Source organism: Eptesicus fuscus, chromosome 14 (assembly GCF_027574615.1).
Source record: "Eptesicus fuscus isolate TK198812 chromosome 14, DD_ASM_mEF_20220401, whole genome shotgun sequence".
In the NCBI taxonomy this organism is placed as follows: Eukaryota; Metazoa; Chordata; class Mammalia; order Chiroptera; family Vespertilionidae; genus Eptesicus; species Eptesicus fuscus.
Genome location: NC_072486.1, coordinates 20,634,702 through 20,660,307, shown reverse-complemented (window position 1 = coordinate 20,660,307; position 25,606 = coordinate 20,634,702). Strand labels below are relative to the sequence as shown.

General features: G+C 39.8%; 1 protein-coding gene across 2 annotated transcripts in view; it reads left to right on the top strand.

The window, feature by feature from the left end:
- SCIN (scinderin) overlaps positions 1 to 25,606 on the top strand; it is a 50,945-nt gene that overhangs the window by 7,020 nt on the left and 18,319 nt on the right. For both annotated transcript variants that reach the window (XM_054726087.1, XM_054726088.1), the window contains exons 3-7: positions 1,546 to 1,707; positions 14,946 to 15,095; positions 22,298 to 22,390; positions 24,887 to 25,019; positions 25,445 to 25,533. In XM_054726087.1, coding sequence (XP_054582062.1) covers positions 1,546 to 1,707; positions 14,946 to 15,095; positions 22,298 to 22,390; positions 24,887 to 25,019; positions 25,445 to 25,533 — 627 coding nt within the window. The remainder of the gene's footprint in view (positions 1 to 1,545; positions 1,708 to 14,945; positions 15,096 to 22,297; positions 22,391 to 24,886; positions 25,020 to 25,444; positions 25,534 to 25,606) is intronic.

Below are 25,606 nucleotides of genomic sequence, written 5' to 3'. Positions count from 1 at the left end.
TAGCAACCATCTGACATCTGTCAGCCAGGAAAAGTGTATTTATGGCACCACAGATTTAGAGGACTTTGTGGAATGAAAACATCCACTTTGTTTTCATTCTGTGGAATAGGTAGAAAGAGGCAGGGAGTTTATAAGGTTGATTCAAACAATATTCACAGAACTACTTGCTGTCTGATACAGACATATGTAAAACTTAGTTTTTCTTTTGTGCATTTTTGACATTAAATAGTAGAGATAAAATTAGATTTAAAATACTGTTAAATGTTCATAGACTATATCATTCTGATGATTCATCATATAACATTAGCCTAAATGTTGTTATATGTATCCTCAGTCTAATCTATATATTTTTTAAGTTTATCTTTATTGTTGAAAGTATTATAGATGTCTCCTTTTCCCCCCCAGTGACCCACTCCACACCCCCTCCCAGGCCTTCATCACACTATTGTCTGTATCCATGGGTTATGCATATAAGTTCTTTGGTTAATCTCTCCCCTTCCCCCCTGTCCCTCTGAGATCCATCAGTCTGTTCCATGCTTCTATGTCTCTGGATCTATTTTGTTCACCAGTTTATTTTGGTCATTAGATTCCACATGTGAGTGAGATCATGTGATACTTGTCTTTCGCTGACTGGCTTATTTTCTTTAGCATAATACTCTCCAGGTCCCTCCATGCTGTCTCAAAGGGCAAGCGATTTTTCTTCTTTATAGCTGCATAGTATTCCATTGTATTCCATTGTGTAACTGTACCACAGCTTTTTTATCCACTCATCTACTCAAGGACACTTGGACTGTTTCCAGATCTGAGCTATTGTAAATAGTGGTGCTCTGAACATCAGGGTGCATATATTCTTTCTGACTGGTGTTTCTGGCGTCTTAGGATACATTCCTAGAAATGGGATCACTGGATCAAGTGGCAGTTTCATTTTTAATTTTTTGAGAAAACTGCATACTGTTTTCCATTTTATAACTTTTTTTCAGATCACTGTGTTTTTATACTATTTTTTAGTGGATCATAACGTACTTATTGAAAAAAATAGGAGCAGCCCATAGCTGGCCAGCACTTAACTCCCCTCCTCTCTCCTAACGCTGTGACAGTCAGCACTTCGGGGGTGCCACACGCTCTGGGTGCTCCTCATCTGTACTTGCGACCTCTGACACTCCTCCAACCTCCTGTTGCTTTTTTCCTTGAAATCCTTATCTACCTTCTCACTCCACGACTTGGGAATAATTAGTTTCCAAAGGACAAGAGCTACAGCTTCTTCTTCTTCTTTTTTTCCTGTAGCAGGTTTTACACTCTGAAGTTCCTCAGAAAATATCTGCAATGTTGATATAGGAAGGACAGAGCCTAACTTTAAAAAAAAAAATGTTGATTTGCCAAGGAATTCTCTTCTTCCTATTTAATTGTTCACATGCTCCGAGGTGGCTATTTTCTCTTGGCGTGGTAGGCTGTTTTGGCACAAACTCCTGTGGTTTCATACATGACTGTGTCTAGTTCGAAGCCTCACCTGTTTTGTTTTGTTTTCTGCCCCCTCCCACTGATCAGGCTGGCGGTGTGGCATCTGGACTGAATCACGTTCTCACCAACGACCTGACCGCCCAGCGGCTCCTGCACGTGAAGGGTCGGAGGGTGGTCAGGGCCACGGAAGTTCCCCTGAGCTGGCACAGTTTCAACCAGGGTGACTGCTTCATCATTGACCTTGGCACTGTAAGTTTTATATGCACCTGTTGACATCAAAAGTAAAGTAAATTGCCTTCAGATCAAAGCCGATGGACGTGTCACGAAACATAATCACTTTTTCTACCCCCTGAAAAGAGGTCATGTTTATGTGAGATGCAATGGTATCCTATGAGTAACTGGCTAGTATTTAAATGACACAGAGTGGGACTTCACAGTTTTCATTTTCTTTGATAGGTTTAGAATGGCATAGTGATTTAGTTCTTCCTACCATAGAACAGAAATTGAATAATTTTTAAATACATTTTCCCTTCTCTCTGAACAGAACTTCCTCTAATTATTTTTGTCCTTAATTGTTTATAGGAAAACATTGCTTGAGGGGAAGAGTGATTCCCCCAGAGAGCAAAGGTTCTAGAGTTTTAAATAGACACAGTCTGAGTCTAAGCAGTGTGCCTGAAGAGTTTTGGGCAATGTCCCTTAAACACACTCACATGCACACATGCACCATACTACTTCACACTTTAAAAATATATATATATTTTTAAGTTATTTCAGAGAGGAAGGGAGAGGGATGAAAGAGAATCATTGATTGATTGCCTCCTGCATGCCCCACACTGGGGAATTTAGCCCAGGGCTTGTGCTCTGACTGGGAATCCAATCATGACCTCTTGGTTCATAGGTCGACCCTCAACCATTGAACCAACCTGGCTGGGCTACTTCACGCTTTTTAATTATCTTAGGATTATTAGAAGAACAGGCATAGGTACAAATATCAAGTGTCATCTTATTTACTCTTTGACCTTGAGCAAGTCATTAACCTCTCTGAGCCTTAACTTCCTTATTTATATTTTCATCTTGACTCTGGTTTCCAATGTCATTTTTAACCTTAGTTGGCTATGATTCAGTCTCATCTGACACACAGTCACATCTGGAAATGGTAGTTATTATCCCAGTTTCACAAGAAGAAAATAAGCCTTGGAGGGGGTGAGAAAGTCACTTGGATTGATACAGGATTGAGTGGTGACCTGGAATAGTATCTGTTTTTGTTTGTTTGTTTGTTTTTTACTCCTAGTGCACATCCTTTCCACTATGCTAAGTGAACTTGGTAGTCTATAAAATGGTATGGCTCTATAAAGTAGTATCTTGTGCCTTGGTCGGTTTGAATCAGTGAATAGAGCATTGGTCCATGGACTGAAGGGTCCCAAGTTTGATTCTGGACAAGGGCATATACCTCAGTTGCAGGCTTGATCCCCAGGGTGCATGTGGGAGGCAACCAATTGATGTGTCTCTCCCACATCAATGTTTCTCTCTCCCTTCGTCTCCCCCTCCCTTCCACTCTCTTAAAAAAAAAAAATCTTGTAACAGTTTCAGAATCTACTGAATTCAGAATTGAATAGTCTAATCTGGCTTAGAATTCACTGAAAGTAGTACTATTGGTGAAATCATTCATTTTGTTGAACGAGTATGAATTGAGTTTCCACAATGGGCTAATAGTTGGGTGTGGTGGTAGATTGGCATTCTAATAACATATACTCTCTTCCTCTAGGTCAGGCCTTCCCTTGGGAGTCTGACCCACAAATCCAGGCTCATAAAAAAGGGACAAAGTCTCTAGTATAAAGTTCAAGGCACTTCATCTGTTTAATAGTAAACCATCTTTATTTTATATAGTTAATTATCCTTAATAACTTTGGAGTTGCCACCTACCCTCATTCTGGTTAGAGGCATTTGGAATTAATTTGTTGCAGAGATACTTGAGTTTGATTATCCCTTCTGTGTGGAAGTTTCCTACACCCTAAACAGATACCCCAGTAGGAATCGAGCTCTGGATCCCTAAGTACATTGGAACAAATACCTACATGATCTATGTTTATGTTAACTAACCTTTAATCAGTTGGTATGTGGCCAAAAATTATTAAATGGTGATAAGATCTTGGAGTTGCCTTAGTGACTTTATTTTTGGGTGTGTCAGAGTAAACCAAGAAGGTATGGAGTCACATCTTTCTCTACCATAATGTTATAATTTGAGTTAATTATTTTGTGACCACTTTCTGCATTGACAACACAAAAGGAAGCCAGTATAGTTTCTTCACATTTGTTCGATTACCCAGGTGTGAAAGGGCAGGCTAGACATCTAAAGCTGTCTCCCAACAAAAGCCAGCTGGCCGACACTAAGGTTATGATATAACCTAAATCCTGTATCTTGACTGAGTTTGAGGGAATTCGTTTTTTTAATAAATAATCACTATTATTAATATGATATGCCATATACCTTAAAGACATTTACTATGTTAGGATTTTAGACTATAGAAAATACCCTCTAGACATGACAATGTAACCTCCTCAACCTAAAGCATGAGATTTTAAAATTATCCATTTAATCACTTTGAAAATTAATGCTGTGGCCCATTTGGTTCAGTGGATAGAGTGTCGGCCTGCAGACTGAAGGGTGCCGGGTTTGATTCCGGTCAAGGGCACATATCTGGGTTGCGGGCTTGATCCCCAGTAGGGGGCGTGCAGGAGGCAGCCAATTAATTCTCTCCATCATTGATGTTTCTATTTCTCTCTCCCTCTCCCTTTCTCTCTGAAATCAATAAAAATATATTAAAATAAAATAAAATGCATTATTTTTTAAAAAGGAAATTGTCAACATTTTAGAGGATGATTTTGATAAATTGTCTTATATTTAATGTGTTTTCAGAAAACAATATGGGACATGGTTAGAACTCAGCAATTTGGAATTTACTGAATCTTTGGAAAATGCTTTTGAACCATATATTTTTATGTTGGTGAATGTATATATCATTATTTTCCCACTATTGTTAAAGATATGGGGTATTTGTAGACATTAAATAATAAAATCACATGTAAGTATATTGCAACAAAACACCCATAACTATAGAATGTGAATGAATAATAATGAAAAAGCCCATATTCTCAAAGTTTGGCATCTGGAGTTAACTCCTAGCCATGAATGGAGAATTAGATTTCACAGAGCGGTGAGTTCTGTTTCCTTGTTCACTTGTTTGGTGAGGTGTGCAGCTTTGCCCTACTCCCCATGCTATTTACAATCTAACACCCCTCATTGCTCAGTCATGCTGCTCTGGAAAAGCAGTCTACACTTCCTCATTCACCAGCCGGTCTTCAACCCACGTTTCCTGACTTTCCCTCCCACTCTTTCTTTGAAACTGTTCTTCCTGCAGGGATAATGCCTTCTGATAAATCCCGTGGACATTTTGATCATTATCCACTTGCAGCAACTAACACACTTGATTACTCCCTTCTGCACCAGCCTCACTCTTCCCACCTTCCCCGCCCTTTCAAGCCACTCTTTCTCATTCTTCTGGACGTGGTCTGCCTACCCCCTCAAGTTGTTTTGCTTGTTTACGTTTTTTTTTTTTTTTAATATATTTTATTGATTTTTTACAGAGAGGAAGGGAGAGGGATAGAGAGCTAGAAACATCGATGAGAGAGAAACATCGATCAGCTGCCTCCTGCACACCCCCTACTGGGGATGTGCCCGCAACCAATGTACATGCCCTTGACCAGAATCGAACCTGGGACCTTTCAGTCCGCAGACCCACGCTCTATCCACTGAGCCAAACCGGCTTCGGCTCCGTTTGTTTTTTAAGGCCTCCACTTTAAATCCTTGCCTGTTTATACATGCTTCCTGAGCAAACTTATCTTCACCCAAAACTTCAGCTACTCACCCACAGGTAAATCTCAAATGTATAGTCTGTGAAGACCTCTGGCCTGAACTCTATGTCAGTATTGCTAACTGCCTCCCAGATGTGTTAGCTTGTGTGCATCATGAGAATCTCAAACACGACTCATCTAAACATGGAACTCATCAACTTCACTCTCATTTCCAAACCACTTCTCCTTATTGTCCTTATCTTGTGAATAGTGCCACCACTCAGTCACACCCTCAACCCCCAAATCCAGGAGTTATCCTGACAACTTCTCCCAAATGCTGCGCGTGCAGTCAATCACTGCGCCTGGTCTGTGCCACCTCCTAACCGTTTCCTCAGTCCCTCCTGTCCACTTCCTCACCATGATACCCTGCGCATGGCACTCTCCCTCACATTGTCATGCTTTTGCTTTTGTGCACATTGTTCCTTTGCCTGGAATACTCTCCTCGTCAGCATCACCTTCTCCAGCAAGCATCAAATGTCATCTCATCCTTAACTTTTCAATTCAGATATTGCCTTCTTTATGTGTTCCCTGACCTCTGCCTCTTCTCCTTCCACTGTCCCATGTCACACCCCTGGAGAGTTGAGCACACCTTATCTTAACTTTCCTATCACTCAGGGACTTGCCTGTAGTACTTTCCACATTGCCTGTCCATTCACTTATTAACCTCACTTACTCACTTTATTTCTAGTATATGGCCCAGAACTTAAAACCACTCAACAAGTGTTTCAACAGATGGATAGCTGTCCGACATAAAGCACACAGTCTCATGCAGTCCTGTGTACAAGGGTGTAATTTTTTTCATCTATAACTCAACCTAACTATATTGTCAAGCTTCAAATTCCAAGGATTACAGTAAAACAATCTTGCCTTATTAAGGTGAAGTTGGTTTACTATTAAAGCAATGCAAACTTATCCCACCCATCTCCTTTCTACCCCTAAGGGTGGAATGCATGTGCAGTATTATGATTTGGGCATGGGGGTTGGGTTGAGAATGGAAGTGTGAGTCTGGTTTGCAGTCTTCAAGCCTCACTCCTCTCTACCTTTCATTATGGCCTAGCCATTTCATTCATTCCTGAGCTTTGGGCTTTGGCCTCTGTCCAAAGACATTTGTTGGAAAATATCCATGGCCTCACTTTGGTCTTCTGATCTGCCCACATATCCACCACAAGATCCCTTCTGATTCTGTCAGCAACCTCCCTCCTGCCTCCCACTCCCAGCTCAGAAACTCTACCTTGCTTTTCCCATGCCACACTGGACTTGTGGGGACACTGAAGCCACATCGCTTTTCCCATGGCTCACTGGGCTTTTGTGGGGACACTTGTAGCCACATTGCTCCAACTGCCTAGACACTGCCCACAGTCATTTCTGTTCTTATGCTCAGGATCATGGATGAATATATGACAAATATGTAGAAGGGAAAGTGTACGAAGCTCTTTTCAAAGATTCACTGCACCTGATCAAATTCTCTGGTTATCTTGTAATCTCCCACTGTTCTATTCTTGGGCCTGACAAACTAGTCTTACACCATTTTTCAGTCACCTACTTCATGGTTTCTACAATACACTCTAGGCCCTAAGGCTAAGACTAGTTCTTGATATGCAAAACTAGACTGAAAACTCTCTCTTCCCCAAAAATCTTTAACAAAATCAAGGTTCTTTTCAATTAAAACAACGTTGGCTTTCAGGCCTTAATCTCTGCTATGACTTAAAAATGCTAATTTTAAAACTAAAAAACTGAGCAAAATCTTCTTTGTTCTGGATAAATTCATCCTTACCTCAAAGTAATGCATCCCCTAGATTTGTGAGGGGAGAGCCTTGAGGCAACAAGAAAAGATAAAGGGAAAGATAAACCTAATATGAAATCTGTAAAATTTGTGGTCACTGAGAATAGGGGCCAATGGCATTTGCTGTGTGCTTAGTATATGCTGGGTATGAGTATAAGGTTGAACCCCAGGTAGCCTTTGACAGCCATAGGTGAGAGGCCACAGACACATACACAAGACAGAGTATTTCACATTAGAATCATTTGGAAGAGGTTTTAAGAAAATCTATACCAGTGATTTGATCTTTAGGATTCTGATTTTAAAGTTTTGGGGTGGGACTTTGGTATAAGTACTTATTAAGCCCCACTTCAATATGGGAAACATCTGAAGTTGCTGGAACATTAAGGGATTATATGTTTGGTGAACCAATGAGTCAATTAAACATAGTTATGTCAACTTATGTGGCTGGCAGAATTGGTTTTTGATAAGCTGATGATAAAACTTCTTTGGTGTGTCAAATACTTTGACTTGTAGAGAGAACATGATTTCATCTACTCTCACTGTCACTATAAAAAGAACCCTCCAAAGTTGTCCCCCGTCCCAATAGGTGGCATCACTACCAGCAACTAAACTAGAATTGTCCAAATCATCTCCCCCTTTCCCTGTCCTCCAGTACATGTCCAAAGGGCATGGTTGACCAGTTCTGCAAGGTTTAGCCTACTAAATATCTCTGGATTCTTCTCTTCTCTCCATCACCACTGCTCTGCCCTAGTTCACATACAATTGATTCCCTCCTGGTCGTCAAGCCACCTGTGGCCCTGCATACTCACTCCATTCATCTTCTATCCTTTAGTCAGAGGCATTTAAAACACACACATATATATGCCATTGATGGGGACTGAGTTGGCTTGGCTTTGAACAACAATAGAGTAGAATATATATTGTCTATCCAAAAACAAAAACCAGGTTTTAAAGTTTTTAAATAAAAAAAAAGGTAGATTGGAGGCATAGCATAAGCCATCATTATATTTTAAGCTATGTTTAGAGAACTTCCAGCCTAGCAGGCTATCTGAATGCATTTCTGTATTTGTTTAACTAGGTCTAAGGGAAAACTAAACACAGTAAAAAATAAAGCCAATAGAAACAAGGAAGAGGGCAAGGTATGGTCCCCTTTTATAAAATTGTAGATGTCTTTAGATTAAGTAACTTAGAAAGAATGAAAGGGTAGCTAGTCTATGCTGAATTCTTTGCACATGTTATGAGTCAACATCACATTGGCTGTCTGGGGTGTTCCTTAAAGTCAGCTTCTGAAATCTTGCTTCCCTTCAAGGGTATCGCTGAGCATTGTTGTTGTTTTTTTCTGCTCTTATTTCCTGTCCCCCAAATGAGGTTTGGCTGCACTTTGGTGTTTTACTAGTTAACCCTGACTACGTAGTTTACAGGAAATTTTAGAAACTTCTAATTTACCCCCAATATGGTTGTTTCTATAAATATCACTCACTTGCTTCTTTTTTTTTTGGTTACTAGTGGGCCAAATTAATTGCCAGTAACAGATATTGTCTTTACTCTCTATTTCTTCCTTTTCTAGTAATCCAGAGTAATTTTGTTTACATTAAGAGTTTGTATATTAAGAGTTAACTATATAGTTCAATTAACTTCTACTAGATAGTGTTCATGAGCTAAATGTACATCAACAAATTTTGGCCAGAATTTAAGTGAACTTCATTCTGAATTGAGTGGATATTTCATGTTTACAGGAAGTTTATATGTCACTTACCCAAAGAAATATAACATTTAATGTTGAGTTGTTAAAGTCTTTAGGATCTTAGAAGGTAAATAGTTGCCTCTAAAACCATGTTTGCATTACATTTTCTCAGGTCTAGTACGCTTAAATCAGGTTTATGAAAAAGGCATTTCTTCTAAATCCCAGGCAAATCTAATCTAATAATAGACAAATATGCAAATTGACCATACCTCTGACACACCCAGAAGCCACGCCCACAAGCCACGCCCACCACCCAATCAGAGCGAGTATGCAAATTAACCCAAACCAAGATGGCTACAGCCACAGAGAGCAAGGTTTCCTAGGTAACGGAGGAAGCCAAGCTTTCTGCCAGCCGTTGCAGGCCTAAGCCTCCACTCAAGCTACAAAGTTTCAATTATAGAAGGTAAACAAATTCAAACAAATGGCGGCAGAATAGAGCTTGAGAGGGCAGGCCAGGGTTGCTGCCGGCAACAGGGGAAGCAAAGCTTTCCGCACACCCTGGCCGGGCCCACCCGCTTAAGGCAACAAAGTTTCAATTATAACCCCAACACAAATGGCTACAGGCCTAGGAAGGAGCCCCAGGCTTGGCCCTGCTCCAGGCTACAAAGTTTCAATTGTAGAAGGAAAATAAATTCCAGATACCAGGGCCTCTGCTTGCGTTGCCAGGGGGCGTGGCCTGCCTACAAACCACCACAGGCCCCTCACTCAGGCCGCCCCCGCCCCAAGGGAACCCCACCCTGATCAGGGACACCCTTCAGGGCAAACTAGCTGGCCCCCATCCCTGTACCAGGCCTCTATCCTATCTAATAAAAGAGTACTATGCAGATTGATCATCACTGCAACACACAATATAGCTGCCCCCATGTGATCAAAGATCCTGCCCCCATGTGGACACAAGATGGCCACCACAAGATGGCCAGCAGGAGAGGGCAGTTGGGAGGCACCCGGCCTGCAAGGGAGGGCAGTTGAGAAGGACCAGGCCTGCAAGGAAGGGCAGTTGGAGGTGATCAACCCTGCAGGAGAGGGCAGTTAGGGGTGACCAGGCCGGCAGAGGAGGGAAGTTGGGGGCAAACATGCTGGCAGCAGAGTGGTTAGGGGGTGATCAGGCTGGCAGGCAGAAGTGGTTAGGGGCAACCAGGAAGGCAGGCAGGCAAGCAGTTGGGAGCCAGCAGTCCTGGATTGTGAGAGGGACGTCTGACTGCCCGTTTAGGCCCGATCCCTAAACGGGCAGTCGGACATCCCTTGAGGGGTCCCAGATTGGAGAGGGTACAGGCTGGGCTGAGGGACAACCCCCCTCCGTGCACGAATTTCGTGCACTGGGCCTCTAGTACTATAAATAAAACAATTTAAGTTATAATGAAAACATTTTTGTAATAATACAGATCCACCTATCTCATCAGTTTAGACAGTTCTTAGCTCTATGCAGAATTTTTTTTTTCTTTTTGCAGCCCACTCCTGGAATTATAAAAAGAAAATTCTTCAAGCACGGTGCCAGTTGAGTACAAAGCTTCCTTGTACACAGTGGTGAAGTAGTCTTAACCAACTACCTCTAAATAGAGTAGTGTTGAGCGGTACGGTTTATTAATAGTACTACACATGTATTTCAGCACAGTAGAGCTCTGTTAAAATGAAATGTACTAAACACATTATCCACACATAGTGGAATATAAATTACTGAGTTGCTAAAATTCTGTTTAAGATTTTAAAGCACATTTATAGGTGCTGCTGCCATAATCAAATGAACTATATTTGCATAAAAATTAATTAGCATTGAATGAAAAGGGTGTTTTAATTAATATGACTATTTAACCGGTTCCAGCTTTTATCAGTATATAATTAGAATCCATTGAAAATTAAGTCTAGTAAATAAGATGTCACATTTATAAAAATAGAAGCACAGAATAAGGTGTAAGCATAATAGAACACATTCATTTTTGTGCTCAATAGAAAATGTTCTATAACACTTTTTTTAATGATTCAGTCATCTTTGAGCTAAAGAGAAAATGTCACTCTTAAAGTTTTATTATTTTTATGGGTATTTCTGTTTTTACTTTTTTAAAGGTCAAAACTGTAGTTTCGCCTTAACTGGTTTGGCTCAGTGGATAGAGCGTCAGCCGCGCCACGTGAGCCGCAAGTGGCTCGCGGGCCACGGGGAGGGACCGAGAGGTGCTCCATGCGCCTCCTGGTGACCAGTCATTTAGTCGTTACGGTGTTACGGCCACTGGCTTTTTATATATATATAGATAGATTTGCTCTTTTAAAAATTGCAAACATAAAGTCACATAGCTCATAAGTGGCCACCAAGGTCTGTCTCCTTTACACTTATGGCTATGCTAACCCGCTCTCCAAGACTGACTAGATAAAATATGTGTGGAAACTTTTGAAAACCAAAAGTCGGTCCCAGGTTCGATTCCAGTCAAGGGCATGTACCTTGGTTGCCGGCACATCCCCAGTAGGGGGTGTGCAGGAGGCGGCGGATCGATGGTTCTCTCTCATCAATGTTTCTAACTCTCTATTTCTCTCACTTCCTCTCTGTAAAAAATCAATAAAATATATTTTAAAACAACAACAACAACAAAACTGTAGTCTCTAAGAAATGATAAGGAATATTTACTGCAACTAAATTTATCTGTGAATCAATACTGCACATGAAAACTCCCAACCCAAAGTAATACAATACAAAATATTTTGGGATCCATAGGATATTGTAAAATTCAACATTAAATGATAATTATGTTTGTAAAATTATCATTATTTACAATTCACTTTTAAACACACTTACCAAGCTTCCATAATGCTTTGCAGTTGCTCATAAAATTTTGTATGATTTTATATAATCTCTTTGAAGTAGGGGAGAGGTCATGATACAACTAAGGTAGGGAGCACAAACATCTGTTAAATGATTGTATAAACACAAAGCAACTCAGTAATGAAAGTTGCTAGTAAGTCCGAGAAATTAAAAAGCTAACTTCTGACCTACCTGCTGAATTTCACTGTAGTGTGAATATTAGAAGTTTGCTTTCCCAGGCCTACTGAGAAGAGAATCATTTGCAGAATCACATGGAATGAGGCAGCAAAGGAATCAGAGCTAAGAGCCTGTACTCAGGAGAGGAGCTGGCATGGCTGCATTAGATAATTAGATGTTACAGGTTCCCTGTAATTTGTGCTCGGTGCAAGGTGCTCAGGGTGACCAGCAGGAGCTCTCAGCCCTGGGTGAATGCTAGAATCACTTAGGGAGGGTTCAATAAACACACTTGAGATTACCTAAGGGTAGGGCTCAGGTATCTGTATTTTCAAAAATCATCTTCCTTCCTAGCCACAGCAATCAGACCAAAAAATAAATAAAAGGCACAAATAGAAAAGGAAGACGCAAAACTGGCATTATTTGCAAATGAAATGATACTATATAGAGACAATTCCAAAGATTCCATCAAGAGAACTATTAGAACTGATAAATAAATTCAGTAAAGTAGCAGGATACAAAATAAATATTCAGGAATTGGACCCACTTTTATACACGAATAAAAAACTAACAGAGGCTGTCGCAGCCAGGCTCGATCGGAGCATCATCCTATACATCAAAAGGTTGAGGGTTTAATTCCTAGTCAGGGCACATACCTGGGTTGAGGGTTCAATCCTCGTTGGGGGCACATAGTTTCTCTCTCTCTCATTTCAGGCAAGCAGTAAACTATTTTTGAATAAAGAAATGACTCTGGACTAGAAATGTCTTGTAAAAGAGCCAATGCCTTTGAATCTTGGGCACTAGGTTATTTTGCTGTTATTAATTTACTAGAGGCCCAGTGCACATGAAAGCTCGCCATGTGAGTCCCGCCTTGCCATGCAAGCTGCGAGCCCCGCCCTGCCTCCCTGAGTGGCTCGCGGGCTGGGCGGAGGGACCTAGAGGTGCTCCATGCACCTCCTGGTGACCGGTCATTTGTTCGTTACAGCGATACGGCCACTGGCCTTTTATATATATAGATTTGCTCTTTTAAAAATTGCAAACATAAAGTCACATAGCCAATAAGTGGGCACCAAGGTCTGTCTCCTTCACACTTACTGCTATGCTAATCCCCTCTCCAAGACTGACTAGATGAAATATGTGTGGAAACTTTTGAAAACCAAATGTAGTACAAATATATTATTAGCACTGATTGTCTACATGTCAATTTCTCCTGCACATTTTCCCACATTCATCTCTCTATCCCCAACGTCTAGCTCATATTAGGCACCTAATAAATGTGGCATTTTTTTTAAAAAGGAAAAACACTGACTTAGCTACTGTAAAAATTGAAGGCTTTCTTTCTGCATATATATGATTCTCCCTTTGTATTAAAACTGTGTCTTTTATTTAAAAATATTTTTCTGCAAATACAGAAACAGAGATGATGTTTTTGTTTCTACTTGATTGGAACTATATTATTCTAGGACTTTATTTTATCCTTGATGATATACCTTGGATAATTTTCTACGTCAGTACTGAAACATTTTCCTCACTGTTTAACCACTGAAGTCTAGTCTCCAGTATCCATGTAATACATTTATATAGCCATCTTTCCATGGATGGGAAGTTTTGTTTTGTATGTTTCTTTGTTTTTGTATCCCATGTTTGACTACTATAGAATAGCTTCTTAGGAGTGAAATTTTCTGATCTAAAAGCACATATTTTTTGATATGATGCCAAACTGCTCTCATAAAAAGCCTGTGTCAGTTAATAACACCCACATAGTATGTGATAATGCCCATTCCCACACCCCACCAGGCTGAGAGGTACTATTAAACTTCTCTTTTGTATTTTTGTTAAAACACATTCAATGGAGAAAATGATACTTTATTTTTATTTCACACTTGTGTCTGTATAGCTTTTGAACACTGTATCCAAGTCTAAAATATATATTTTAATATAAATGTCAGCTAATATTATATACTTAACCCTTTGCACTCGCTTGCTTTTTTCTTGATTCCTTTATTCTAATGCTGACCGTGTCGAGTCACACTCGACATCCGAGTGCAAAAGGTTAATTTATAGTATATCAAGCTGTTTCTAAATAGATATTAAGTATTTTTTCTGTGTCATAATTTATGTAACTATGCTCCTATTATTGAACATGCAATGTATTTCTAATGCCTCACTAATACAATCACATACAATGAAAACCTTTGTATATGTGGGTTTTTTATCTCTTTATGAATAATTTATTAACATAAATTTTAGATAGTGATATTACTGGGCCAAAGTTTTAACACTTTCATGGCTCTTGATAAGAATTGTTCAATTGCTTTACAAAAGTGTTATATTAGTTTTTATAACCATCAAGAGCATTTTACTATAACAGATTCTTGACAACCATTCTGAAATATAGTACATTTATTATTTTAAATTTATGAAATCTATATAAGTTTACTTTCATAGATTGTACTTATGCCAAGAATGGTGAGATATATGTTTATATTTTCCATGATAAAAAAATGCTTAATTTACCCTGGCCAGTTTGCTCAGTGGATAGAGCGTCAGCCTGCAGACTGAAGTGTCCCAGGTTCAATTCCGGTCAAGGGCACATGACTGGGTTGTGGGCTCAATCCCCAGTGGGAGGCATGCAGGAGGCAGTCAATAAGTGATTCCATCTCATCATTTGTGTTTCTATCTCTCTCTCTCTTCCTTCCTCTCTGAAATCAATAAAAAATATATTTAAAAAATAAAATAAATAAAAAATGCTTAATTTATAATTCTGAGAGCAACAGAATACAGAATAAGGTATAAATTAAATATATGAAATGATGTATACCTCAACAACAGATCATTTAAAAATATTTTTATTATTAAATTACTGGAATAACATTGGTTAATAACATTATATAAATTTCAGATGCACAACTTTATAATAAAACACCTGTATGTGCTCATTACCTGAGGTCTAGTCTCCTTCTGTGACCTAATATTTACTAATTTTATTTTTTATACCTTTTGTAATTAATCACTATGTGTATTACAATAGGTCTGAATGTTCTCCACATATTACTGAGGTGAAAAGATCTATCTCTTTCTTTTAGGAAATTTACCAGTGGTGTGGTTCCTCATGCAACAAATATGAGCGCCTGAAGGCCAGCCAGGTGGCCATTGGCATTCGGGACAATGAAAGGAACGGAAGATCTCAACTAATTGTGGTGGACGAAGGGAATGAGCCACCAGAGCTTATAAAGGTATTGTGACTTAGGTTGTGTTTGCAAGGTTACTACTTTTAAGTCAAGCATCTGGGGCAAGGTGTGTATGTATGTGTATTAGTTTCAACAAATTCTCTACTACTTAGGCTCAGATTAGGTAAGAGGAGATAGAGTTAGCCATGTCATGGCACTAGGAAAGCGGAACATCAAGACTTTGCTCTCACCATTGATATGACTATCAAAGGAAGCCTTGACCCTAGCTGTTTCTATCTACCATTTATTGATAGCTTACTATGTGCCAGTCACAGTTCAAGGCAGCATTCATTTGTTGTTTATTTTAATGAATCTTTTGTTTGGATTTCTAGTATTTAATTCAGATACCCATTTTGTTCCTCATCAATTCATCCAGTGGGGGGAAGTTGAAATATTATGAAGAACCCTAAGAAATATATTAACTGTGTAGTTAACCATATGCTGTAATAAAATAATATTTGAAATAGTCTTTCACTTTGTCACACCAAAGTTCAACATGAAGACTGTGACCTTACTGATAAGATGTCACTTTTATATGATCAGTCCAAATTAACACCACTTGGCAATCATTTCTGAATGAGGTACATTTTCCCTTGGTTTGCAGCTGGAGTGAGATAATAGTGATAGGACCTATAAATAGAATAATCCATTTATAAGACAGATGGACTGTATGGAAGGGTGGATCTTTGCCCCTACACAGTCTATATCTGACTTGATAAACTAACATAAATATTAAACCAGAATGCAGGTTTCTAACCTTTCCACTTATATTGCCCCTCATGCTTGTTATAATATTAGTGATAATATATAATTTTTAAAAATCTAACATTAAGACTATATTTTCTTTTAGCAATTGAGATCACTTTTTTATCCCTTGTGCTAAGAATTAGCCAAACTCGGATATCAAAGGGCCAAATCTCTACAATTCAGCGATTCACAATTCTTTGACATTCACTGTGTAAGTTAGTTTTTACAACACGTAATAATCGTTAACAGTAATATTAATTTTATATCACTTTACATGTACATCTTGTGCTAAGAAGGAGCCCAGCCCCGATACTAAAAGTTGACTCTTCAAGAGTCAACAACTCACAATTCCTTAGTATTGGTTTAGTAATTAATATTTGTTTACTATCAGGAGGAAATGTGTTCACATGTAAAGAACTCTCTAAATCAAGGTCATCTGGATGGTGCTTCTAAGTCCTGTTTTGTGGTGTGTGTGTGTTTTTTTTTTGTTTGTTTTTCAGAGCAAAGAATCACACTGTTGTGGAACTGGGTTATATTGATAGTACTTGGGCAAATGAAAAAGTGGTATTATGTTTGTAAGGGTATCCGGTGCATCACAATTTTACAATTACATTGTTTTGGAGATATAGATATAGATAGGTATATAGATAATTTTGAGTGAAATTCATTGTTATACCATTTTAAATGTGGGAACAAGGTCAGAGAGTCTCTTAGTGGTGGGTCCACCCAGCTCAGATTGCCTGAGCCTACCAAATGAAGGGATGGTCAGAAAGAGGAGGGGGGATGCTCATTGTAAAGCATAGAAATTAAGAATCCCAAAGGCAAATGGCGGAAGTGTCCATTCTAACACTGACCAGGTAGAAATGTTCAAATAAGTATGAGGTCTTACAGAAAAAGGTCTAATGAGGCCCAGAAGAGGCAAGTGGCCTAAAATTGTTACCTGAGATTTGCTGCGGGGCAGCTTCCAGACCACCAGAGCCCATGGAAATCGTCCAGGTAAGACGTTCCCTGAGAAGCTACGTGGACATCAGAAATGCTTGGCAGACCTGTCCTGTTGGTTAAGATGAACCAGGTTAAAACAAAGCTGATACCATCAAACACTTGAATTTATCACTGAATCAGGGACAGAGGGCTTTTTAAAAACACAATGCTGAGTTTCTATCTGAATCTCGGGCTCAGGTCCAGACTTTTGTAGTCTTTACTCCCCAGATGGCTGCAATGGGCAGCCAGTGAGAACAACTGTTCTGGCTAAATTCATTGGCATTCTGATTTATGAATTTTAATAACTTGTGAGCTAATTTTGATGTTATAATAACTTCTAAGTTATCTTTCCATGTGAGAGTAACTTGTGAATTAGCTTCCCATCCTATCTAATAAAAGAGTAATATGCAAATTAACCATCACTCCACTACACCCACAAGCCACACCCACCAGTTACACCCACCAGCCAATCAGGAGCGAGTATGCAAATTAACCCCATCCAAGATGGCTGCGGCCACGGAGAGAGCAGGAGGCTTGGGTATCCCTGGCAATGGAGGAAGCCAAGCTTTCCGCACACCCTGGCCGGCCCAGGCCTCCGCTCAAGGCTACAAAGTTTCAATTATAGAAGATAAATAAATCCCAACAAAAATGGCTGCAGCCACAGAGTGAGCAGAAGGCTTGGCTCCGCTGAAGGCTACAAAGTTTCAATTATAGAAGATAAATAAATCCCAGATCCCAGGGCCTCTGCTTGGGTCACTGGGGGGTGTGGCCAGCCTGCAAACCACCACAGGCCCTTCACCCAGGCCACCCCATGCCCCAAGGGAACCCCCACCCTGATCCGGGACACCCTTCAGGTCAAACCAGCTGGCTCCCACCTGTGCACCAGGCCTATCCTATCTAATAAAAGAGTAATATGCAAATTGACCATCACTCCAAAACACACAATGGCTGCCCCCATGTGGACACAAGATGGCCACCACAAGATGGCCAGCAGGGGAGGGCAGTTGGGAGGGATCAGGCCTGCAGGGGAGGGCAGTTGTGGGTGATCAAGCCAGCAGGGGAGGGCAGTTGGGAGGGACCAGGCCTACAAGGGAGGGCAGTTGTGGGCGATCAGGCCAGCAGGGGAGGGCAGTTGGGAGGGACCAGGCCTGCAAGGGAGGGAAGTTGGGGGTGACCAGGCCTGCAGGGAAGGGCAGTTGTGGGGGACCCAGGCCTGCAGGGGAGAGCAGTTGGGGAGGACCAGGCCTGCAGGGGAGGCCACTTAGGGGTGACCAGGCCTGCAGGGGAGGGCAGTCAGGGGCAAACAGGCTGACAGGGGAGCAGTTAGGCATCAATCAGGCTGGCAGGGGAGTGGTTAGGGGGTGATCAGGCAGGCAGGCAGAAGTGGTTAGGGGCAATTAGGAAGACAGGCAGGCAAGCAGTTGGGAGCCAGCAGTCCTGGATTGTGAGATGGATGTCTGACTGCCCGTTTAGGACCGATCCTACTGGGATCGGTCCTAAACGGGCAGTCAGACATCCCTCGAGGGGTCCCAGATTAGAGAGGGTGCAGGCTGGGCTGAGGGACAACCCCCACCCCCATGCACGAATTGTGTGCACTGGGCCTCTAGTATAATAATAATTTATGAATTAACTTTCTTGTGAGTTGTACCCTCTAAATCTAATCTCAAATATGTTGATGTTACTCTAACACTGAGCTGGCTAACGAGGTCACAGCTCTCCTAAGAATCACCTGTACTTTTATTTCCCTGTTAGTTTAGCAAACATTTTATCTTCCCTATTAGCAAATATTTACTTGTCTTAAAGCAAGTAAAAACACCATAACAACAAAACTATTCTCCCCTTTTACAATTTATTTCTATTTACCATATGCTTGCAAACTACTGATTTTTTTTTTTTCATTTAGGGAAAGGAAATAAGACATAAGAATTACTGAGTAATTAAAATGTTAGTTCACAGAACCTGAGAACTTACTTGGTTTTTAGTGAAAAACAGAAGCAGAAGGCACACTGAAATGATAAAGATGAGAAGAAGGTGATGTCTCATTTTTCATAGAGAGCAGTGGAGGCTGGGGGCTCTTACAGGGATGAAATGACATGTGACTGAAGCTCTTGCTACAATGTGTGACTCAGTAAACATTCAGTAAGTGGTAACTATGAACTGTGTGGCTTGTAATTAGCTGAACCAACCGTAGAATTTATTGCTCAGTCATGCTTCGGCCACACCCAGTCAGCCCAGGCAGAAGTTACACGCGGTGTTAGGTAAGACCCTGGGGGAGGAAAGTCCAAGGCTCCCTTAAGGAACACCGAGAACAGCAGCCTGGTTGGAGATGGTGCTTGGTAGAGACACTGAGAAGCAATGCAGGGTGGGTAACCTCCAGCTCTGGGAGGACTTAGGAAGCCAGCCGTAGGAGTTAGGCTCTGTCAGGAAGCATTCGATTCAGAATGATCCAGAGTGCAGATTCCTCGGCTTCAGCCCTGCCTGTTACTTAGTTGCTGGCTGTTGGCAATCTGTATTTTATCAAGTTACCCAGGTGTTGCTTGAACACTGAACGTGAAGACCACTGTTCCAGATGTAAATCTTTATTTAGAAGTCGTAGTCTTGAAATATAGGAGTAAAGTGAAATAAAGGGCCAGGGTCCAGAATAGATGAAAAGATTAGGGGAGACCGAGGCAGGAGGGAGTTGACAGCAGTAGGTATAACCCATGACACGGGCGATGAGGGACTTCACTAGGGTGGGAAATAAGGAATCAGTATCATAAAAACGTGGAATTTAATGACAAGTGGGTAGGAGATTCAAAGTGGAGACAGCAAGTAGTCATAACTGGCCACGTGATTTTCAGTTCGGGTGGATGGGAGACTGGAGAGTCACTGGCACCAATGGTGAGCTGAGAATGGTGTCTTGTGGAAGGATAGGTCCGTTCATGTTAGAAGGTGGTGATACTTTTAAGTGGAAACTTACAGAATATCATTAACGGAAAGGAGGGCTCCGCACTTGAGTGACAGGTCTTGGCTAGAACAATAGATGAAATTTTTATGGAACATCCTCAGATAAGGCTTCTCTGTTTCTTTTCCTCTTTACATTGTCAAAATATGTTATTTCCCTCACAAAGGATGGCATGAGTCAAATACTGGTCACTTGAGAAACCTTAAATGAGTGTTTTAAACTTGGGCTTTACCCAATCTGTGGAGAAAAAAAGGAAAGCTGTATTTGCAACTTACTTCAAAGATCACAGTGTGTGGGATAGTTGATGAAATGCGCACATTTAAGTTTCCTCTTTCTAGGCAGGACCCTTAAGGGCTGGGCCATGTGGTGGAAACTCCTTTGTGTTCCCCATTGAGGTGTTTGGTTGAACAGGATCTTCCTCAGGGATACCTGACAATATCCCCTACACATGGAGTTAAACCTGTTTCTGGTCAATCCATTGGGTTCAATTCCCAACTAAGCTAGAGTCCTTTGAGAGGCTAATTAAGATCCCTGGCTAATATGGAAATTGCTGCCTGAAAATGAAAAGCTAGAGAATGCCCCAAGTCTCAGACTCACTTGGCCCCCTGAGAGACTTACTGGTATTAGCTATGTCCTTAATTCTCCTGCCTTGGTTAGACAGGAGATTCCAAATTCTCCTGTCTTGGTTAGAGCAGTTACAAAAGAGTGCATGAGGAGACCTGTCACTGCTCTTCAAAGATATACATACTTCTACCAAAGTAAAACTTTTAATTGCAAGTGCTTTAATTTTTGTCTTAATCTTACTTTTAGCAAAAAAAAAAAAAAAAAAAAAAACACAAAAAAACCCTATATTATAAAATTTAGTATGTATAATAATTAAAGTATTTTATTTATTTTTAAATATGTATATTTTTATTGATTTCAGAGAGAAAGGGAGAGGGAGAGAGAGAATCATTCATTGGCTGTCTCCTGCACACCCCATACTGGGGATCAAGTGCGCAACCCAGGCATGTACCCTGACCAGGAATTGAACTGTGACCTCCTGGTTCCTGGGTTGATGCTCAACTACTGAGCCGTACCAGTTGGGCTAAAGTATTTTATTGATCAACTATGATAATGAAAGTGTAATATGCTAATTAGACCTTCAGGACGAAGCCGGGGCTGCGAGGGAAGCCCGGGTCCCGAGTGCCAGAGGGAAGCCGATGCCTGCAGCTGGGGGAAGGAAGGCCTACTCTTGCACGAATTTTGTGCATCAGGCCTCTAGTTGTATAAATAAAAAGATGGGCTTGTTCCCAGAGGAAATAAGTTCTTTAATGCATTTCTAAACTTGAGGTTGTACCTGTACTCTTGCAAGGATTAGGATTTGTATATATTTTTACTGTCATCTGTCATTCAGCAGTTTGAATTTCACACAATATATTGTAAGGAATATTGAATATAAAATACAATGGATTTCATTGTATATTAAGTATTTGTTAAATTTAAATGAATACCTTTAGTGCATGTCCTAAACTTAAATTTATATCAATGTTGTTATAAAAATCGCATTGTTTAGAATAAATTTACATTTTATTCTTGTCCTTAACATTCTATATTTGTATAAATAAATTAATGAGGATTTCTTATAGAGATTTTGTGTGTGTGTGATTTGAGTGTATAGAAATTCAAAGCAGATTCAAGTATACTTTCTATGAAATGGGTTGCTTGAACTTTTAGATTGCATCATATATGCAACAATAAATAAAATTATTCATTTGACAACTAAATTATTGAGCATCTACTATGCCTAGGCACTATTTTAAGTGCCAAGGACAGATTAGAAAATGAAGCTTGATATGGTCATCAAGAACTTTGTACTTTTTGTAGCCAATAATATGTCAATAATGGTAATAGTACCTTACCCTCAAATAGTAATTTTGAACCGAGTCTTTGTAATAATAAATTAAACCTGTAGATTGCTTTTTCAAGTAGCAGAGGTCACAGAAGTAATTCTGTTGCAGAACTGAACTTAGCAACACATGTTTTAATTAATTTTTAAAAAATCTTGATTGTTGAAAGTATTACTGATGGTTTTTTTCCCCATTGACCCCTTCTAGCCTACACCTACCTCCCACCCCAGGCCTTCGCCATACTACTGGCTGTGTCCATGGGTTATGCACATGTGCATACATGTTCTTTGGTTAATCTCTTCCCACCTGTCCACCCACCCCTGCCTTCCCTCTGAGATTCAGCAGTCTGTTCCATGCTTCTATTCCTGCTATTTTTTAATAATATGGACACCCCAGCTTATAAACTTGGGATTTTATTTTCTTGGAAGTTCCCATCACTAGCAAACTCAGTGTTTGTTTACTTAATGCAATTGATTGGTTTGACCCATGGGAAAAGGCCAGTGTAGTATGATTGCTGAGAAATGTTTGAGCCTGGTCATTTTAATTGCACATATTTTATAATCTATGTCTTTAGAAATGCTACATGATTTTCTTCTCTTTTTAAAATCCTGCATTCCTTAATCTTTTATCTGTTTGCTTTTTTCCAGGTTTTAGGACAAAAGCCGGTGCTTAGCCATGGAGATGATGACGATGACACCATAGCAGACATAACTAACAGGAAAATGGCTAAACTCTATATGGTGGGTTCACTGTTAGAGTTCTGGGTTTTTTGTTTTTTGTTAATCTTCACCCAAGGATATTGATTTTCTAGAGAGAGTGGAAGGGAAGGGAAAGACAAAGAGAGAATCATCAACATGAGAAGGGCGGGGATTGAGGCTACAACTAAGGTTCCTGCCCTTGACTGGAATTGAACCCAAGACCCTTCAGTTCTCAGGCCGATGCTCTAAACACTGAGCAGTTGGCCAGGGTGAGTTCTATTGTTTTTACTGGACTGGATGTAGGAGGGAGGGACACTTTGCCAAATTGATATTCAAAGAGAAATGTGTAGATAAAATCCATTGTTTGTGCTAATTAGTATATTCATTAAAATTTCTCTTTTCATTACTTATTTTATTAAAAACAAATAAGGGAACTCATTGCTCTAAAAATAAAAACTTACAGTTACTGTTCTAGTTTGCAGCAATGTGTTTTGATATATTACATTTAATAAAATGTATCCTTCATGGAATAAAACTATTTTGTAAGCTTTTTCTTATAAACTATTGGTAAGCTATAAAATCTTCACTTTATTTCAAATATCCTGTTTAGCCATAGTGAAGGCTTTCCTTGTTACAGGAGAGCAAAGCTATCAAATGAAGCAGCTGGAAGGAAGCAGGGCAGAAACCAGCCCTGTCCTGGGGACTGGCAGAGCCAGTTCCATGTCACGTCTGTGGAGAGTGATGGGCTGAGTGACCTTGGGCAAGACATGACCATTCTGGGTCTTCGTTTTCTTATCTGGAAAAAGGAGAGAGAGCGATTAGATTAGAAGATTACCCAGTTCCTTTGCACTCTGTAATTTTATGATTTTATTGCTGATGAAGTAACAAAAGCCACAGGATATACCAGTTGAGGAGACTGCTCAAATGGGATCGCTCACGTGTTCCCTCCCCTTACAGCTCCCTAAGCACATGATTGGGAGCAGACTGCCATCTCCTCACAGAACTGAATAGTTTTCTCATCTGTTATAGGGAGGAGTTACATGTGTTGCTCTTTAAGTGACTTTCCAGCCCAGAACCACTGATTTTAAGTGAAGATCAAATTACTAACTTGTGCAGCACAACTTCCTTTTTGTAAAGGGGAAGTGGATGGCTTTCTCCCTTGATGGCAGAGGAAAATGTGGTTACCTCCTCGAAGTACACTGATAATTTTAATATAAGTCATACTGAAATATCTAAAGACTTCGTGGCTGCTTTTTTTTCCATTACCATTTCTAAAACTTATTCTCAACAGCTGAACAAATATCTTTTATGTTGCTTCATCAAATAAAATGATTCTCCTCTTGGACAGCATTACGGACTAAAGAAATATTTTGCAATGTGAACATGTTCATCCTGCATCATGTCTCCCTCTAGTGGGCCTATCATGTATTGCATAACACCTAAACTATAAAGTCCACTTGAAAATGCAGTACTTTCATTTGGGATTGCTGAGTAAAGCGGGGAAGTAGAGTCAGCCAAGGGCGGTTTTTAAACATGCAGAATTTAAGCCCCATCATGGTGCTGCAAAACTCTGCCTCTGAGCTAGGGGGGTCCCTGGAATCTGCATGTTTATCAAGTACCAGGTGATTACATTGTAGCCGACAAGCTGACCTTTGAAAACCAGGGACTTCTAACCTGAGCATGAATATCACTTTCAATTTTGTAAGTCCACCTTTAACTTAAAAAAAATTATCTGTAGTCATTTCCAAACTTCAGAAATCTAGATTAATCATTAATTTGTGGCAGAGGAAATCTACTTTGATAATTTATACAAAGTATACTTAAATTATAGTGCCAATATTGGGGGGAAAATCTATAAGGATAAACAGTAATGTAGCAATGTCTTCCTTAAAACAATGCCTGGCATTTGGTAGGCACTCAGAAAATGTTAGCTGATTAAATATTTAAGCTTCAGCTTTTTGTGTGTGCACATTGACAGTAAGATTATTATCTATCTGAAAAGATTGCTATAAAAATTAAGAAATAATCATGTAAAGTTCATAGCATGGTGCCTAGTATATGAAAATCTCAACAAGCCATAGCCATTATTATTATCACCATTATTTTCTGATGTTTCAGATACAGTGTCAAAACTTCACTTTTTATGAATAGTTCTTTTATCCCAAAGAACTTTCAAAAAGCCTTTGAGGGTATAATTGGCCTCACAGATCTTATTTGTTTGTTTTCTTTAAAACAAATTTCTTTCGTCAAAGTCTTCTGGTTTTCATTGCATAATTTCCTCATTTCCTTGGTTGAATCTATTCCTAGCTACTTTATTGTTTTTAATGCTATAGTGAACAGAATGATTTTCTTTAGATAAAAAAACAAACAAAAACCCCCAGCTTGGTTGAGGTATAATTTACATACGGTAAAAGCTCACCCATTTAAAGTGTACCGTTCGGTGATTTTGTTACATTTGCAGAGTCGTGCAGTTATCGCCATAATCTAACTTTAGAACATAGTTATCATCCCCAAATGAGATCATGGTTTTTCCCTTAGGTTTCAGATGCCAGTGGGTCCATGAGGGTGACGCTGGTGGCAGAGGAGAACCCCTTCTCCGTGGCCATGCTGCTTTCTGAGGAGTGCTTCATTTTGGACCACGGCGCTGCCAAGCAGATTTTTGTGTGGAAAGGTGAGAGAGGCCACTGACTTTGTTGCTGCACTTCGCTGTATAGGTATTTCTTCAGTAGTGTAAAGAAAACGTCTTTTCTGATTTTAAAAAAAAACAACAACCTACCTTTCTGATCTCTAAATAGCTCATGTAAATTGCAGACATCAGAGCCACATTTTCTTCTACTATCATCATTCGTCAGGGATGATGGTGGCACAAAGGCACTTGGACAATATAAACAGAATCTTTTTTTTTATGTGCAGTGTTCATGACTACATTGTTAAATATATTTAATGTACTAAAAATTCTTGCCATTTTCTCAGTGTCATATTTAAATTAAATAATTATGTTTACTTTTGTGTACACAAGCATTACTTGATCATATAATATCTTCCCTCACTAAAATCCTGTCTTTTTTTTTTTTTTTCATTTATCTTGTACTTTAGGTAAAGATGCTAATCCCCGGGAGAGAAAGGCCGCAATGAAGACAGCTGAACTATTCCTAGATCAAATGAACTATTCCACCAAAACCCAAGTATGTATGGGAATGAACTGGCTAGAAAAAAATGAAAACATGGGAGCTCATGACTTCTCCACAAAACTCGTGA